The sequence below is a fragment of the Typha angustifolia genome, chromosome 1, assembly GCF_048772165.1.
Source record: "Typha angustifolia cultivar Huaian chromosome 1, ASM4877216v1, whole genome shotgun sequence".
Lineage (NCBI taxonomy): Eukaryota > Viridiplantae > Streptophyta > Magnoliopsida > Poales > Typhaceae > Typha > Typha angustifolia.
In genome coordinates, this window is record NC_133239.1 from 3,277,407 (window position 1) to 3,295,907 (window position 18,501).

The 18,501-nt window shown below is 38.8% G+C and overlaps 3 protein-coding genes across 3 annotated transcripts; all 3 read right to left on the minus strand.

Annotated features, from left to right (window-relative positions):
• Positions 1-1,224: 1,224 nt before the first annotated feature.
• LOC140764747 (polygalacturonase-like) lies at positions 1,225-3,061 on the minus strand. Its single transcript, XM_073103482.1, has 4 exons — positions 2,629-3,061; positions 2,083-2,372; positions 1,747-1,975; positions 1,225-1,648 (listed from the first exon to the last, which is right to left on the minus strand). The coding sequence occupies exons 1-4, from the start codon at positions 3,046-3,048 to the stop codon at positions 1,427-1,429; spliced, it is 1,161 nt and encodes a 386-aa protein (XP_072959583.1). The 5' UTR covers positions 3,049-3,061; the 3' UTR covers positions 1,225-1,426.
• A 2,888-nt stretch (positions 3,062-5,949) lies between these two features.
• On the minus strand, positions 5,950-7,623 carry LOC140765267 (polygalacturonase-like). The gene is made up of 4 exons (XM_073104258.1): positions 7,191-7,623; positions 6,799-7,088; positions 6,497-6,725; positions 5,950-6,380 (listed from the first exon to the last, which is right to left on the minus strand). The coding sequence occupies exons 1-4, from the start codon at positions 7,614-7,616 to the stop codon at positions 6,162-6,164; spliced, it is 1,164 nt and encodes a 387-aa protein (XP_072960359.1). The 5' UTR covers positions 7,617-7,623; the 3' UTR covers positions 5,950-6,161.
• A 3,478-nt stretch (positions 7,624-11,101) lies between these two features.
• Positions 11,102-17,810, minus strand: LOC140759471 (la-related protein 6B-like). Its single transcript, XM_073096050.1, has 10 exons — positions 17,369-17,810; positions 16,216-16,297; positions 14,360-14,454; positions 14,192-14,263; positions 14,014-14,093; positions 13,838-13,934; positions 12,783-12,830; positions 12,632-12,700; positions 12,092-12,235; positions 11,102-11,725 (listed from the first exon to the last, which is right to left on the minus strand). The coding sequence occupies exons 1-10, from the start codon at positions 17,726-17,728 to the stop codon at positions 11,453-11,455; spliced, it is 1,320 nt and encodes a 439-aa protein (XP_072952151.1). The 5' UTR covers positions 17,729-17,810; the 3' UTR covers positions 11,102-11,452.
• Between the last annotated feature and the right edge of the window lie 691 nt (positions 17,811-18,501).

The following is an 18,501-nucleotide window of genomic DNA, read 5'->3' on the forward strand; positions in this document are numbered from 1 at the left end:
GATCCACTCGTTCTTCCTTCAGCCCGAGCCAGACCGCCGTTTTCAGAGGTCTGCTGAGGTCTACCTCGATGCACACCCGAGCAAATATGCTTCTGGAGTGATCTAAGGTAGTTTCATCTACCCGTAAAGGTCTGCCAAAGAAGGCTGCCACCGGGATGAGCGCCTCCAGTTCCTAGTATTCCTGCGGCAGATTATGGAGCTGGATCCAGACCGGCGCCGAAGTGAAAGCCTCCGGGGACGGCCGAAAGTTGTTGCGCCATGGGATAAGGTTGAGGACTTGGCCTTGGACTGTCCATGGTCCATTGATCAGGACGTGGTCGAGATCCTCCTTCTTTTCAAATCTGAATACGTAGTAGCCCTTAGCCATGTCGGAGATAGAGAAGCCTTCTATCCCCTCCCATAGAATGGCTAGCCTGGTTTTCAGCCAAGCCATCGGTATACCCTTGCCCAGGAATCTGCCAAATAAGGTTAGCTTCCACCGATTTCGGCATGTCTCCAGCACCTCTGGGTCGATTACCACGCTGTCCTCCAGCTGGTCGCGTAGCTTAGCCAGTATCTCTGCCGGGATAGATCTCGGCTTAACTTTTGCCTTCCTGCTCCCCGCCGCCACAGAGGCCCAGGATCTCGCGCCCTCCGTATGAGCTCTTTTGCCCGCTGCTGTCTGCTTGGTTTCCTCCGGCTCCGACACCTTTGACGCTGTGGCTCTTCGCTGGTGCACGTCCTCTCCTCCCGTCGTCGCCATCGAGTGTGGAGAAAGAGAAAAAATGCAAGAGTAATATTTGCTATTCATCTTAACTCCCCAATTTAGGGGGCAGATTGTCTACAATCCGGACTACAAGACCTTCTTGCATTCACATTACTTGGTATTGAGATATTGTGCCAGATCATCTCCATTTGGGAAGAGAGAGGAATGGTCTATGTACATATAAGTCTTGGTCAAATCGTGGGTGCCGCTTTGATGTGTTATTATGAGCGTCTTTTGACTCCTAACTTGGACTTTTTTTTTTGTCTTTGAATTATAAATTAGAAAGGTTCATCAATTTCTCATAAACTCATGAGCTTTAAAGGGTATACATGCATATATAAAAATATGAATATATATACCCACAATTAATTAATAAGGAACTTTGAAGCAAAATAAAAATAAAATTAATCATAATATAAGCAATCTATATGAACAAATGTACTTGTATCACTGAAACCAATTGACCAATAATTTGCAAATTGGGCCTATTACGGCCCATATCCATACTGATTTCAATAGAATAAAATGGGCTAAGGGCCCAAAAGTACAAATGCTTCCATCAGGGCCCAAATCTCTCAGATCTGACCCAGTACCGAGAAAGAGTAGGTGGCCAGCCGGAGATAGATCGCCGGACTATTTAATAGACTAATCCACAACTAATTAACATCTAATACACTCTTATTAGAGGCAACTGGGAGGGTTCATGACACCAGAGGTGGATCCCTTCACATTCTTGCAGAAGGATTGCGCCTGCTTGTTTTTCTGGTACGTCAGCTTTATGTCCCTTAAACCAAACCCGGTGCAGGGGTTGCTCGGGCTGCAGTCGAACTTAACGGCGACTGCCGTCGCCGATGATCCTCGGATGTCGGTAAACGACACTTGGCTGATCTTGATTCCCGAGCTCTGGAAACCCATATGTTTGTGTTAGAAAACAAAGAAAAAGAATATTTATATAATGCAGGGTCTGAAATGAAAAATTAAAATAAAAAGAGTGTTCTTACCTGGCCCGGGCAGTTGATGTTTCCGGGGCAGTAGTTCTGGTCAACGACGATGGGGTTCTGGACGTCATTCATGACGGCGTGTTGGAAAACTACCCCCTTGACGTACCCAACGTGGGGTTTCCCCCACGTCTTGATCCTTAGCCCGTTCTGGGTACCCGAGAACACCACGGACGTCACCGTTATATTCTGCACTCCGGGCTCCTGCGGCAACCCTCCCAAGCTCCCGATGCTACGTATTTATAATGAGAAGAAAAAGAGTACTATTTCAGTTATTTATGTACGATTATGGTATTGTAAATCTATCGTTTTCGGAAAGCTTTAAAGCTATATGCCGACCTGATGCCATGGCCAGGGCCACAGTTGATGCCCTGGATCCAGACGGCGGAGGTGCCGGCGCCCATGGAGATGCAGTCGTCGCCGGTCTTCATCGTCGAGGAGAGGATGTTGACGAAGCTGGACATCTGGACGTGGATGCCGTCGGTGTTGGGGCTGTCGCCGGGGGCCAAGAACTTCGCCCCCTTCACCGTCACGCCGGAGCTGCCGAATATCGACATGTGGAATCCTTCGCTGTTGAGGGAAGTCAACCCTTGGACGAGCACGTTCTTCGATAGCCCAATCGTCAACGACTGCAGTGTAAATATTTATTATTTTAGTATGAGGGAAACTTTTTGAATTACACCCTAACGATTGTGTTAATTTTGTGATTCACACCTCCTCTGTGAGCTTTAGTATGTCTATGGACTAGGATTTATATTACTCTACGAGTCAAGTTACTAGAATAACCTTGACGCACGTTTGAAAGAAATTATATTGGAAAATTATAAACTTATAGGGTGTTATTTGAAACTTTCCATTGGACGGATGTCCATAGAATTCTCTTACCGTGGTGGCGATCGGGCAGCTCCGGCCAGCCTTCTTGCACGCCCACATGGACTGCCCTTGCCCGTCCAAGGTTCCGCCGTAGATGGACAATCCATCGACGTACTTGAACGCGATCCACTCGACGACTCCATTGTTACCCGGCGGCGCGACGACGGTGCCGTCGATGAACACCCTGATCTTGTTGTTCTTACAGGGGCCGGCGAAGCGGGCTTGGCTCACGAAGAACCTCCCGGCCGGCACGTGGACCATCGCCGGCTTGGTTGCCCCGCAAGCGGCGGCCCACGCGCTGAGGAAGGCCTTCGCCGCGTCGGTCCGGCCGTCAGGCTTGGCGCCAAAGTCCACGACGTTGTAGGCTGCATGAGTTGTTACGGCGAAGGAGAGGAGGAGAAGGAGAAGAAGAACGCTCATGTTTTGCGCCATTATCGGAGTTATGTTTACTTAAGAGAGAGAGAGAGAGGGGGGGAGAGTTAATCTGATGGAGAAGTTAGGGATGTTTCGGGGGAGTATTTATAGTGATAAATGTGATGTAAAAATATAGTATTATAGTTCAACGTTATAAGCAATCAAACTATAAGTAGGAATAAGATGGAATTAATTATTAAGGTCATCTTTCTTTAATGAAGTTGGTGTCTGAGTTCACTAGCTACCTACATTTCTGCACCCCCTGGTTGCAGGAATTTTCAACATCCACACCTATGAAAAAAAGAAAAAGAGAGGACGTATTATCACTCACATAAGCGATCGTAACAAATTCCTGCATCCTTGTAGGCAGTGAATCCTCAGCAGTCTTGTTGAAGGCTGAAGCGTTTCTTCGTTTGGGGGAGCGGGGGAGGAGTACGGCCGTTACAAAGGAGGAGAGAGAGAGTTGCAGAGCAGTTTTGGCGGTTACATTATTATTATTTGCATGGGAATTAATGTGGAAACTTGTAATTAATCACTAGTGATTAGTCGTGCATGCTCGTACTTCTTTGCTACGATTAAGGCTCACATGGCTCCCCTAATCTAAGCATCATAATATAATCTTAGGTCCTGCATACTAAGTTTTCCATTAGTTGTTGGATTAATTAGTTAAACGTTTGCATTAACTAATTCTAATTTTTCTAAACATGGTGGGTTTAAAATCTCTCCTGTATCCACTTTTACTTCCTATTTTCTAATATTTATTCAAGTACAACATGATTATTATATGCATGTACACTATTGAAAAAATTAAACTAAATTAAATTATCGTAACAATTGCGAGAATCTACCAATCCAATTAAGTTTCCTTCTTAAATTCATCTAGACATCCAAGAGTCATGACTGAGTTATTAAGGCAGCACTTGGGGTCATTAGAACTTAGAATCTGTTAACTAATCAAGCAACCATGCATGTGTGGGCACAAAGCCCAACGAGTAGAGCTAGATACGATTCATTTAAGTACATCGTTGCCAAGAAACACATGCATGCATATGCTGTTCTGCTTATCTCCACATATAAGTGCAAAGTTCTTAGAAAAAACTTCAATACTTAGGTTGGATATCATAGTTAGTTTATGTTCGGTTTGACCTAGATTTTAGATCTAGGATTAAGAAAAAACCAATCATATCATGTGAAATTATATATAATATGCATTCATATCATCTCCAACACTAAGTCAGCGTCAGAGCATGTGTGCCTACAATTGTAAGTAGCTAATCATATGAGCAATATTTATTGCCTAACATGCAAATACTTCAATCATATATATATATACTCTTGCTAATCAAGTTAATATATAGTTAAGCACATGGTGTTTTCCGTCTATTGTGCAATCTCTATTCTACTTTTATTTCTTATACATTGTCCGCTAATGATAAGGTTAGATTGGATTAATGATATTAAAAAGTAATTTGGGTGGGATTGTAGAATTCTAGAGACATAGAACAGTAGCCGATTTAATCGCTTGCTTGGGAGAATTGATTGCTTAGTTATGGGCTAAGTCGGTTTAAGCCGCTATATTTGTTCTCTAAGCAACTGGGAGTTTACTCCACCTAGCCGCCAACTGTTTACTTTGTTATAGAAGAACATATTAGAGGAAAAATTTTTAATAACTTATTCTGGTTCTAGCAAGACATGCAAGCATGATGAAAAAAATATATATGAAAACACAGGAGAAGTATCTATAAGTATAATTATAACCACAACAAAAGATATATATTGTTCACCTAAATTCAGGCTAAGTCATCGTGCATAAAGAACAAATCCGCTATCAAAAATATGAGATACCAGCATAGAAAGCTATATTTTCTTTAAGCAACTACCGCTTTTCGAGTGTTATAGTCGAAAAATTCTAGAGACCTAACATTCTAAATCATCTCTTATATACACTAAGAAGAGAGAACAAGAGAGAAACTATATATTATTGTTAACTCACTAATTACTCTGAAAACTTAAGCTCTTTAAAAAACGATAATTTTTATATTTTTATATTCTAACACTTTTTCTTATTTCTAAGCTAATGTATTTTGATGGACCTAAAAAGTAGATTTAATTTAAATGATAAAATTTTATATTTTCTAAGTAAAATAGACATAACAGGATTTGGATCCATGATCTTTGACTTAGATATTATATTAATTCATCAATTATTTTAAAAGCTTAACTATTAGAGAACAATAATTTTATATTTTATATTCTAACACTTTCTACAACTCTCATACATTTGAGACATAAACCCTATTATATATTCTCCCAACTTAACCCAAGCCACATCCACCGAATCCAAACCAACATAACTCACTCTATGAGTCTATCGAAGCAATAAGATGGATCACTCCATCTACCAATTTGTTCACTATAGACAAGATGGCTCTTACTTTGCTTTTCTTCATTAGTATTGTCTATTTATAGACTCGTCACGCTATTCATCTTCTCATTCTATGTATCATATTATAATCGATGTATTAATTATCTGGATTAATAAAACTATTACCCTTTGAGCTTCATCTTAAAAAAAAAAAAGCGTTTGCATGGAATTTGATATCAATTGATAAAGGCTTGATCTGAGGTTTATAACTCACCTTAAAACTCTTTTTAATCATTATAAAGTCCAAGTTGGCTTAACGACCGGAAAATAAAAAGCCTAGAAAAGTAAGTGATTTATATTTAAATTGATAGTACTTTCTAAGATAATCATAAACACTGTTAATTACTTTTAGATGTAAAATCCAACCGTTATAACTCAATTAATTAAAATTTATTGAGACATAGTTAAATTGTGGTGCCACGATCAGACTAGGAAGACGCCTCGGTTTCTCATGAATCTTTCAAAATGTTGATTCATTAATTGAAGCCATTTATTGAACAAATCTATGCTCAAATATCTCATAGATAAGTGTTCTCCAATAGGGATCTTAACATAATCAAATGGGCCTATAATGGCTCCATCTCTCAGATCCGATCAGTACTGAGAGGAGTACTTGGCCAGCCGGAGATAGATAGATAGATAGATAGGCTTTTTAATCCACAACTAATTAACATCTAATACACTCTCATTTAGTAATGCAAACTAATTAGAGGCAACTGGGAGGGTTCATCACCCCAGAGGTGGATCCCTTGACATTCTTGCAGAATGACTGTGCCGGCTTGTTCTTGTAGGTGAGCTTTATGTCCCGTAAACCGATCCCGATGCACGGGTTTCTCGGACTGCAGTCGAACTTTACGGCGACGGGCGTTGCCGACGATCCCCGGATGTTGGTGTACGACACTTGGCTGATCTTGATTCCGGAGCTCTGAGAACAAAAAAGAAAAATACCATATGAGATGTTTGTGTGAGTAAACGAAGAGAGAATTAATATTTGACGATAAACAAATCTCCTCAGAAAGGGTTATTTATTATTATTATTACCTGACCCGGGCAGTTGATGTTTCCTGGGCAGTAGTTCTGGTCAACGACGATGGGATATTGGACGTTATTCATGACGGCGTGTCGGAAAACGACCCCCTTAACGTACCCATCATGGGGTTTCCCCCACGTCTTGATCCTTAGCCCGTTCTGTGTACCCGAGAACACCACCTTGCTCACCGTTATATTTTGCACCCCGGGCTCCTTCGGCAACCCCCCCAAGCTCCCAATGCTGCACAAAAAAAAGGAATTCTTAATTTACAGAATAATTTTGATGTTATTAGAAATATGAAACTACGACTGACCTGATACCGTGGCCAGGGCCGCATTTGATGTCCTCGATCCAGACGGCGGAGGTGCCGGCGCCCATGGAGATGCAGTCGTCGCCGGTCCTCATGATCGAGCTGACGATGTTGACGTAGCTCGACATCTGGATGTGGATGCCGTCGGTGTTGGGGCTGTCGCGGGGGGCCAAGAACTTCGCCCTCTTTACCGTCACGCCGGAGCTTGCGTATATCGACATGTGGAATCCCTCGCTGTTGAGTGACGTCAGCCCTTGTACGAGCACATTCTTGGATTGGCCAATCGTGAAGGACTGCATATAGATATAGATATATATATATATAAACGGAGTGTTAATATCTTAACATTACTAGAAAAGGTAGGGTTTAAGTAAGTTGAATCATCTTCGTCTTACCGTAGTGGCAATGGGGCAGCTCCGGCGGGCTCTCTTGCAGGCCCACATGGACTGCCCTCGCCCGTCGAGGGTGCCGCCGTAGATGGACAAGCCGTCGACATACTTGAACGTGATCCACTGCGTGTCTCTGTTGTTTCCCGTCGGCGCGAGGATGGTGCCGTCGATGAACACCCTGATCTTGTTGTTCTTGCATGGGCCGAGGAAGATCGCCTGGCTTACGAAGTACCTCCCGGACGGCACGTGGACCATCGCCGGCTTGGCGGCTCCGCACGCGGCGGCCCATGCTTTAAGGAAGGCCTTCTTCGCGTCGGTCCGGCCGTCGGGCTTGGCGCCGAAGTCCAAGACGTTGTAAGCTGCATGAGTTGCTGTGAAGAAGGAGAAGAAGAGAAAGAGAAGAAGAAGAAGAATGCTCATCTTTTGCACCATTAATGGAGTTACGTTTACTGAGAGAGATAGAGGATTAATTTGATGCAGAAGTTAGGGATGTTTGGGGGGGTGTATTTATAGTGTTAAATTTAGTGTGAAGAGAATTAGTAGCTCAACTTGATAAGCAGGAAATAAATAATATATATTTATTAATCCTTACCCATCTCTAGCAACCTGCATGCAGGAATTTCCTACATTTTGAATACTTTTGCATGCCTACAATTGGCTACGTCTATCAATGATAGTGATGCCAAGTACGCGGTCGTAACAAATTCCTACACCTAGGATGTAGGATGGAAGACGGAAAGCAGTTTTTGGCCGTTATTTTTTTTGCGTTGGAATATGAAATGATTATCTAATTAATCTCTATTCGTACGTACATGGCCCTTCCTTTGCTGTAGGATTAAGGCTCACATGGCTAACCGTAATATAAGCAGCATTAGTATAATGCTAAGTTAGATATAATTAATTAATTAATTATAGGCATCTTCTTTAAGTCTTCCTATGTGTAATATTTTTATCTTTCATTTATTCTTTGGATTAAAAGTATCAGGAGGAAATGCAATGGCATGATCAAGAATTGATTATTAGTTAATAAGTTTCTAGTAGCTAGATTGATAACATGAGCTAGAATTTCAGTTTATATTTCTTAGTTTAATATGTGTTTGAATTAGATAAATTTAATTTCAAGAGGTTTTCTGGTGTTTGACTCATTGATATAATTTCACTGATTAATCCTCTTGGATTAAAGAATCCTGCCAAAGAAACCCAATTTAATTTGTGAAGCAACTCCACGAATATAGTAGGAAAATCTATAACTTATTACATAAAATAATCCTCCTAATAAAGTGTGGATCCACTCTTGGTCGAGATTCATGTACTTCTAACAATATTGTCAAAGTTTTCAACCCAAGTTACACTTTTTGTAGTTTCTTTTCTTCTATACACAACATGCATGACTGACTTATAAAGTCAGGTAGCACTTAGGCTTCATTGACTACATCTCTTTTCTTTCATTTGGGTAACTTGGAATCTCAAATAGTTAATCAAGCAACCATGTGAGCTTAATTAATCACCCCTTTGTCAACACTAGCTCCTGCAGATGGGCACAAAGCCCAATAGAAGTATCTCCTGATCTGCTTATCTTACCTGTATGAATAGGGATTGTTATATAATTATCACTGAAACATTTTTCAAATATTTATCATTACTATCGAAATCATTAAGCTCTTTCAGAAAATGGTATTATGTCGGTTAAATCTAACTAATTACTGTTAAAACTGAACTTAGATCTGAAACGACCATTTTGCTTCTTGTATAAGTTGTCTAAATTTATTCTAAAGTTATATGGTATTATAGTGTAAGAAAATAACATTTTATTTTCATAAGAAGGAAAAATAGTGATGATGAACATTTTACTCTCTAAATTGTAACCATAATGGCAATTTTGAAAAGAGCTAGAAAATTTCAGTGACATTATGTTAAAAACCTTTATAATTGTGTGGCTTGATTTGGATATCAGTGTTTGTTTATGTTGGTTTGACCTAATTAACTTGGATCTAGGATTAAAGAAATGATCAAGTCATGTGAAATTAACCTCTCTAATTAACACTAAGTCAGCAGCATAGCATGCATGTGTGCCTGGAGTAGCAAGTAGCTTAATCAGATGAGAATTTAGTGTCTAACGTGTATAAGATTTAGCTAATAACATGCATTTCCAATCATCACCAATATTAGGACACTATTCTTGAAGAACATGATTAGTTCTTCTTTAAAGACATGATTAGTTCATCTCAAAGTTGACTAGAAATCAATCCAGTAGTTATAGATCTTGAGACCCTGGAGGTTTTACTTACCTTGTTAACTTATCCAACAATAAATAAAAAATTATATTTGATTATATATGACACGTGATCTTGTGTTTTGAATTAAAAGTAGGGATAATTACAGTTAGATTTCTTGAACTATCACTATTGTTTATATATATTTTATTCTGTGACATAAAATGACTGTTAGATTTTTCGTCCATAAGTTACGGTATACAATTATATAAACCTCTAAACCAGTACTCCTAAGAGCATCTTATTAGTTTCTTTTAAATAAATAAAAAGATAAATCTAGTTAGCTTCTCAAGTACTAAACAAGTTAATAAGTAAGCACATTAAAGAGGGGCCTTATTGCAAGTATACCCTAACTTGCTTGCATCCTAAATTCTTCGTTAAATAGTTATATATTGTTCGCTAATGATAAGTAGCAAATTTAACCATTTTGGAGAATTGATTGCTTAGTTATCAACAAAAACCCTCGTATTAAAATTAACTAAGTCGGTTTAAGCCGCCACATATATTTTCTAAGCAACTTGGAGTTAGCTCCACCCACCCACCTCTTCTTTAGTATGGGATGATGAACTTATTAAAAGAGGATATTTTTTAATTTTTTTTTAAAAAATTCTAAGGTCCTTATCAGCCGAAACGAAAGTAGAATTGCTTGGCATTCTCAAGTATAATTTTGTAGTTTCAAGACGAGATTGCACGATTAATTTGTGGATAGGAGTAGAAATAATAGCGATAGTTTATAATTAGAACCTTTAACTTCCTAATCATTCTTACAGGTTGAATTTGTTCGGATGAGTCGGGTTTGAATTAGAATCAGCTATCATGTGGAAAGATAAAAGATAAAGCAACAGTAGTAATGTAGCATAATAATAATTTGATGCAAAGTATGAGACTACATAATCAAGCACGAATAAAAAATTAAAAATAAAAATGTTCCTCTGGAAGCTCCGGCGGAACTGCCTGCCTCTCGATGCATTGACACGACCTGCCAAATTGTGAAGCTCCATGAGAAAAATTTTGGCCCATCTCTTCTTTCATTGTGATTTTTGATCCTTGTGGGACTTTGAAGGAGACACGACACCCCTTCCTCTCTCCTCAAAAGAGTTGTCTTGACTTCATTCCCTTGTTCCATCTGATTCCACCGGTAACAATGTCGAAGCCTTCGACAATACACAATGAGCCAATCTCCTCTTATCTGGGAGCGTACACTCGCTCTTGCTTATGAGTATTATGAGACCGTTTCACTTCCAAAGCCATCTTAAGATCCAGATCATCTTTATTTCATACAGGATGATTCGTCTCGTCTCCGCCTGGGTTGTTGTAAAGTAAATTTAACATTGACAACGAGGCTTGACGAAGTTAAAAGCTTTATCCTACGCTCCCATCATTCCCTATCGAGTTTCCTAATTATGGCCGACTGTCCCTTCGACCAGCTTCTTCACTGAAGCTGGGTCCTATGCATCGTCGATCCCTGTGAGCATCATCACCAATCACCAATCTCATTTAACGAGTCGAATTCTATACTGCTTGTTAAAGCACCAATACAAGAAGCCTTGATCCATACATAGCTTCTCTGATCGATAATTCCTTTGCTCTTCGTTTTCAACTCTCAATACAAGCTTTTTTTTGTATCCAAGTAGGAAAGGCAAGTCCGAAAAATGCATATGCATTACTTACAATAAGTGTCATCAAGTTCATCTGTACTATATGTATATTTTTGTTTTTTTTCTTTCTTCGACTATAGAATACTGTCAAAAGAGATATTACAAAATGATGGAAATTATGTAAGAAATCAGAAACCAAAATAAACCCGGAAGGGCAAAAGTACAGCACACACACTGATCTCATCTCCGGACAGTACAATATACCAACAGAAGCTTATTACTGGTACCAACGCTCTAAACCTCTAACACCATTTTACCTGACATACAAAACATATTATGAGGGGCAACAATACGTATTCGAAGATCTTTAAATCGTACCAGAAGGTGCAAGAGATCCTTAAATCGTATCAGAAGGTGCAAGGGGTTTCCCCCGACCCATCGTGAATCCCCTTGTCCCATCTGGCATTCGAGGTCCAGGGGGATGTTTGTTGGCTCCAGCTGGTTGCTCGATATGGATATGGTGACTAGACGGTGGAGTGCCAACAGGATGGGAGCCTCCACTTCGGTTATTACTGTGGTAGTGGCCACGTCCTCGACCCCTACCTCCGCGGCCCCGACCTCTTCCTCCTCTCCTTGTGCTAGCATCCTTATCATTGAAATTCTCTTCAGCCTGCTCAAGAATGGCACATATTAGTACAGCCATCCGCTGTGACAAACCATGGCCATCAACTCTTACAACAACAAAATATAAACAAAAGAGCATGCATCAACATACCAGAAGAATTAATGGAACCTTTTAGATATTAAACTGGTGAGCATTGTAAATTTTACATCAACTTACAAATTAACTAGATTAGATATGATAATGTGAGTAAAGAAACACAAAAAAGTGGCTTGCGACATGCTTATGCAATCGAGAACCAAATGGAGCCAGTTTGATATAATATTGGTGTAAATTGTACCTTAGGTTGCCTAAATTAGCCAGATCAAGTACTATGATGGCAGTGGGCCAAACCAAAAAAAAAATGCAGCATACCACATGTTCATGCGACTCTTCAGATGGTTGACAGGTATCGTCAAGCAGCTTCTCGTTTGGCTGGTTTGATGTGGAGGCATCCTCCTCTCCATTCCCATCACCTTCATGGCCTCCCTTTCTCCCTCGCCCTGTCCCATGTTTTGTCTGTATTCAAGTTAGAATAATAAGTTAGGACAATAACTAGTTGTGAGTAGTAACTGCTGGCATAGATTGCTAGAGCAAGCAACTAACAGTACAATAAATAGCAATCTAAGAGAAGCAAATTGCTCTAATCAGTAGAAGAAACCAAAGGGCATCCTAGTGCACAAGATTCTTTCTAATGCTGGATGTCAGGATCCTAGATTGCCTCACAACAACATTATGGAATATTCTAAAAGAAATAAGTAGCAGGACCTAATGTTGCTGGTATATCATCATAACATCTGGGCAATTTGCATTAGATTTAGAAGGCTTTTCGCCTATAAAGTGGTACGTAGTGAATCATTCATTGTAGTATGAAAAGGGTAAAGAGAAAGTAAAAGAACAAAATGTTTAGGTCACCATGCATCTGTGCAGTAAACGGACTCTCAGCCCACTTCTCCAGTTCCTCTCATCATTGAGCTCAGCAACCTGCAGCAACAAGCTAACAGGATAAGGAGTGGGCATCAACATGACCAAACTCATAGTTTCAAATTCATGTTAAAACACTTACTGCTTTCTCAGCATCCTCAATAGTCTCATATTCCACAAAAGCGTGCAACTATACATCAAAATTGTCAGGGGAGAAAATCAATACTATAGTGTAAAATAAGAATTTAAGGTCTATATTTCACATCATAAGCATTTAGGAATTCAACAAAACATGTTCTTGTTATATTATTTATTATTTTCTTATTTTCCATAAGTTTCTCACAGATGACAGCTTGCAACCTGCAATCTAAATTGGAGAGCACTGAGTAAAGTGCTAAATCTTTCACACTAGGAAGTAGACCTCAACCAATAGCAAAAATAGATGGTTCAAAGCTCATATCCAACATGCTGCATAAGATAACCAGACAAATTGGTCACAGGACTATAAAACTAACCAAGATTAGGATTTACATATTCGAGCAGAACTGAGTACCAAATTTGAGCTGCCTAATTACAACATTTGACGGTCGGATCAGCTGTATTTATTAAATTCTGGCCCCTTATCATGCCAAGTCACATCCAGGTCTAGGTCCATACTTGCTAATGCCTTTTAATCCCAACCCAAGCCATCTAGACCTAAAGACAAACTTCAATAAATTTTAAAGGACCCCTTGCTTACCTATCTCATTAAAATTGATCCAGCACGCAGAAAAATGGGTCAGGTTCAGATTTCAAAACATGGCCTAATGGTTAGGTCTAGACAAATTTGCCATGATTATAGAGACCGAGACGAACAAAAACTCACCCCTACTTCACGCCGCACATAAGATAAGTAAGCATATATTAATTATCAATTATCTACAATAGTTGCCATTAGCTAAATCAATGAAAAAACAACTTAAAAATTCTAACAGTGAATATTATCCTTCAAATATGACTCAGATAGTTTTTGATGTAATGTTGTTAATATATGTACTAGGAACAATATTTCTCAATGCACATTTTACTATGTCTTGGAACAGAGGCATTAAAAATGAGGCAAGAACAAAGAAAAAAAGAAATTCTTGCAATATAATAATAACAATGAGAAAGATGTAAATATATCAAATAAACAAAAAAAAGGAAAAAAAACCATGCCTTGTTGTTAAAAAGCATATCCAGCTTTGCAGATCTATTAGTTACAGGAGCAGTGCCATTAGGCGTCTGAGGATAGCAGGTACGAATTGTCTTTACACTGCATCACAAAATTAGTACAAGTCATTACTAGTTGTGAATAGTCTAATAGAAGATGCACATATTGCATGGAAATTTACCTGCCGACGGCCGAAAAAACCTTCATAAGGTTTTGGTAACAATGATCCTCAGGAAGATTTTCAGCCACAATAATACGTGACTTTGCAGGTTTGGGGTGAGGGTGATTTTGAACAAGTATTTATGTCAGCTGACATAACCATACAAAGTAAACCAGCACAAAAATGATAGAAATGTTACCTGCAGCTCTTCCATATCTAATTCAGTAAAGGGCTGCTGACGCCTAACTCTCTTTCCGTCATCACTAACAACCTGCATGCACGATAGGTTAGCAGAAAAGAGATGCAAGAAAAAGCAAATGAAGGCAGACAATGCATTTAAGCAATTTACATCATGTGAAAAACTTACAAGTTTTGACGACATCCGGAGTGCTGTAGCAAGCAGAGAGTTATTGTGGACTAAAGCTTTAATTTTCTTAAAAGCTGCAATAACGGATATTGGCACTGCACAGAAATGAGTAATATTTCCTTAGTTTGTATACAAACTAAAATACTAAAAAGTTCTCATGCATTTCTTTCAACAAAAGCTTTTCCTACATAAGAGATTAAATGTATCATACATCAAATATAGCAGTTCATAAAACTAAGCAGTGAGCACACGACACTTCCCATTTTGATATACAATTAAAGAAGTTAAAAAGAAGAGATTAAATTAAACAAGGAGGTCCATCTAGAACCGGAAAAGCTTATTTTACAAGTAATGATGAGTAGTATAATGAAAATTTTCCTGATAAAAAAGATACCCAAAACAAAGCAAATAAAGGAAAAGGATTTGTTAGGCTGACCCTGATTAGTCAGGCCAGCAATGAAGAGTGTGGTTGGAGACAAGAATATCTTTTACTGCTATTATTGTTGTTGCCTATAATTCCAGCCTACCTAATTCCTAGCCTTATGCATAAGGCTCCTAAATTGATTAAAGATGATGTGTAGTGTCGAGATCTAGTTATATCTTTTCCATGCCAATGTTGTAATTTTTTTTAGTGCACTGGTTCCAACTTGCCATATCACAATGTGACATAATGTAATTGCGTGCTGAAGGTATGTGCCGTGTTGTGTCACTATCAGCAAGCCTTCATCATGCATATAACATGTTTTTAATAAAATATTGAATATTTAAAAATATTTTTAGGTCTTCGACATGTTAGTCTTTAGTTTTTTGTTTGAATATAATATATGTATCAAACCTACATTATAGCATTTTATCTTTAGATTATTAATCCGACAGGCACAACCATCCTTAGTCCATAATCCATACACAATCACAAATACCATCTAAGGGATGTTCAACAGCATAACAATCTAGTTAATATTACAGATGGATGTAGTTGGCCGCATAACTTAAAAAGTTCAGATGGATTCCATCTACTATGCAAATATTCAATCCTCAACACTATAAAATAAGAATTATCTGACTGACAAAATAAAATCAATCCCATGTAGCAAGGAATTCGAGAGGTAGGGAAGGGGTGAAGAAAGATGACTTAAAATGAAGCTTTAGATCCAGCATAGACAGAAGCATGGCTACCCAGGCTTGGATCAAAATCAAGGCCACAAATTTAGGAAGCACCCTAACCAAGAGAAAAGAAAAAGAAAAAGGTTGACGACATCAAAACCCTACCTTGAACAAGGCTTAACCAAAAGGCTGCCTTAGGAAGTGGAAATGCTAGGCAATATTATCCCAAACTTATTATGTTGATTGGTCAGAAAGAAAGGATAAAGCAGGATAAATAGTGGGAATAAACATAATTCCACCTTTTTCATGGGAACTATTTATCCTTAGATAAAAGGATAAAAGCATCATTTTTCCTTTGTCACAACATCAATCTTTCCCATAGCCTATCCCTCTCAAAATGTCAGTTGTTTGGAAGTTGGAACAACTCTAAAAATGATAGGGGATAAATTTAATTTATCGCCCTTCCAAGCAGAGCATATAAGTCTTGTGAAAACTAGAGAAACCCTAATTGCAGACACTATAAGCTGAAAAATTAATCCTCAAAATCCTATTTGCATGTTGCCTATGCTTAGAAATCCTTGTCCAGGACTTTAAATATATTGAGATCACAATGACGAAATGGGAATATGAAATATGCTTACCCAAAAAATAATCATGCCAATTTTAGATAAAAAGTAAACATATCTATGGCAAAAAGAGAGCAGAGATTGGGCAATATCAATGTGCAAGATTAAAGAATCAGCACAATTTACCAAATCCTTCTGGATCTTTAGTAATGAACCTCATCAAATGTTCAGTAGTTGCAAGGTTTGCATCACTGAAATAGTACTCCACCTGCATAAGTAAAACTCAAATAATATGAGAAAATGAAAAGTAGATAGATAAAAAATGCTTTTATAAGATCACACAGGCAGTCAAATCATAAGCTCACTGAACAAAAGAAAAATTGAATCAAATATCAGAGAAAAACAACTGACACAGAGATAACCAGTAAGAGAAACAATAGGCTACATGTGCACTATCTTGCCATCATAAAAAAATATTAACTTATTAAGCAAGGTCAATTATAAGTCCCCGTATACCAGTTATTGGCTCAATCCAAAAGAAGAGAAATATAATTATATAAATAAATGACTTTTTAAGACGCATTCTTCGGCTCCCTAATTTGACCCACTAACTAGTTCAGTTCTTCCATAAAGCTGAGAGTTGAACTTAAAAATTTTCAGAATCAGCTGGCAAATTATCATTAAAGAAACTACATTACACCTTGGAGGCTTCTGATCAACTGTTAAACTAACAACTCGGTATTTCCATCTCGGAATAAGCCGCACTACTCAAACGAAATATATGAGTAACATGGAATGCAAATTATATCTAGTCTACCATTTACCGTGGTATTAATTAAAAAAGTTCCTCACATCTTGATATTCATCAGCAACCATCCTAAACAAGAAGAAAAGGGGAATGGAAGAAACCAAGGACATCATACGTAAATGAAGATAAAAATTTACTCTACAGAGGCCTTAAAACAACAACGCTGACGTCAAAGGGGGCAACCACATCATCTGACAAAAGTTTTTTTCTTTTCATTTGGCCAGATAGAAGAACAGAATCACTATTTCTATTATCAGATGTAGGCCCACCTTGAATCAATATCTCTGTGGTAAAATAGGAAGGTCATTTACGCAATCTATGATAAGGCCATCATACACCGGCCTTATTACTTACAGCTGCTCCCAACTTGGTCTAATTCAAGACTGCCGATTTACTCATGAAAATGAGTAAATAATTCACAAACTAAAGTATTACCTCCCAGGAAGTCTCCTTTTCGAGATCTGTCCATTAAGCTAGAATTGACGAAAGTAAAATGAAACCAAACCCCCAAATCTAAAAAAATCCACCGACCTGCTTCGTGATCTTCTGAACAACCTCATCCGAAAGCCCTTCCTTCGCCGCCGCCGCCGGCGGGGGCGGCGAGGGATCCGAATCCGCCAACCCCTGGACTGCCTCGCGATCTCCAAACCCCCCACCTCCCACCCCGTAGTACTCGTAAGCCGTGGAGTAGAACGGTGGGCTCGAGGGACCCGGGTGGTATACGTGGATCACCGCCGGCTGGGGCGGCGCAGGCGCCGCTCTGGGGACGAACTCCGGAGCTCCGGCGTTGAGGCGACTGGAGGAGCCGCTCCGGGTGAGCGAGGGCTCGGGACCAGAAGCGATCGAGGGATCGGAGACTTCTAGGGTTTGATCGGAGATTTCTTGGGCCATTTCGTTTTCGCTTTGCTTTCTAGGGTTCGGGATAAAGCCCGCGAGGGCGGAGAATAGCGGAGAGGATAATTCTCGGAAGGAGATGGGCCCCGATGAGGAGTATTTATAGGGTTATGACGCGAAACCACCATCCGGATAGCGACGGGTGGATAAAAGAGTGAATAGGATTGGTAGCAGCCGTAATCGTGCAATTTTAAGAAAGGATATCGGTCGGACTCGGCCAGTAGTAAATTTATCTGCAACCACGTTTGTTTACTAATACGAATAAAGATGCAGAAGGATAGTGAATTTGATCAAGAACTCAGGATAGACAGATACAATAACTAGGAATAAGAATCTTTAGAAGCGGAATAACTGACAATAACTTTATTCTCAGCATCAATTAGATCTCAAGATAAACGAGGATAGATTGTATAAAATAATAAAAGTATATTTCGCTTTATCCACCTTTCAAATATCATCTGAGAACAAAGTAAAAAGAACTAATCCATGAAAGATTATGGTGTTCCTTCCTTTTATTTACACGTGGAATAGATTTAAAAAATAATAACTTTTATTTATTAGTACTAAAATAAGAGATCTATTTTAAAAATAATTATTTCTAAGTTCATTAGGATTGTGAAATAAAAGTGTAATAATTATTTTTAATGTAATATAAAATGAGAATAAAATATTTTACTTTTTATAAAATTATAATAAATACTGTTTGATTTGAAATAAAATAGATTAATGGGATAGATATAAGAGTAAATTAATACTTGAGCAATTATGTG

Bases quoted from the DNA above. Each gene is read 5' to 3' on its own strand.
- LOC140765267 (XM_073104258.1), bottom strand. From the start codon at position 7,616: ATGGTGCAAAAGATGAGCATTCTTCTTCTTCTTCTCTTTCTCTTCTTC. The intron at 7,089-7,190 runs GTAAGACGAAGA...ATCTATATGCAG, and splicing joins GCTGCCCCATTGCCACTACG to TCCTTCACGATTGGCCAATC. The intron at 6,726-6,798 runs GTCAGTCGTAGT...TTTTTTGTGCAG, and splicing joins GGCCCTGGCCACGGTATCAG to CATTGGGAGCTTGGGGGGGT.
- LOC140764747 (XM_073103482.1), bottom strand. From the start codon at position 3,048: ATGGCGCAAAACATGAGCGTTCTTCTTCTCCTTCTCCTCCTCTCCTTC. The intron at 1,976-2,082 runs GTCGGCATATAG...ATAAATACGTAG, and splicing joins GGCCCTGGCCATGGCATCAG to CATCGGGAGCTTGGGAGGGT. The intron at 1,649-1,746 runs GTAAGAACACTC...ATGGGTTTCCAG, and splicing joins ACATCAACTGCCCGGGCCAG to AGCTCGGGAATCAAGATCAG.
- LOC140759471 (XM_073096050.1), bottom strand. From the start codon at position 17,728: ATGGCCCAAGAAATCTCCGATCAAACCCTAGAAGTCTCCGATCCCTCG. The intron at 14,094-14,191 runs GTAACATTTCTA...AAACCTGCAAAG, and splicing joins TAGATATGGAAGAGCTGCAG to TCACGTATTATTGTGGCTGA. The intron at 12,831-13,837 runs GCATGGTTTTTT...TTTGATGTATAG, and splicing joins ATATGCTTTTTAACAACAAG to TTGCACGCTTTTGTGGAATA.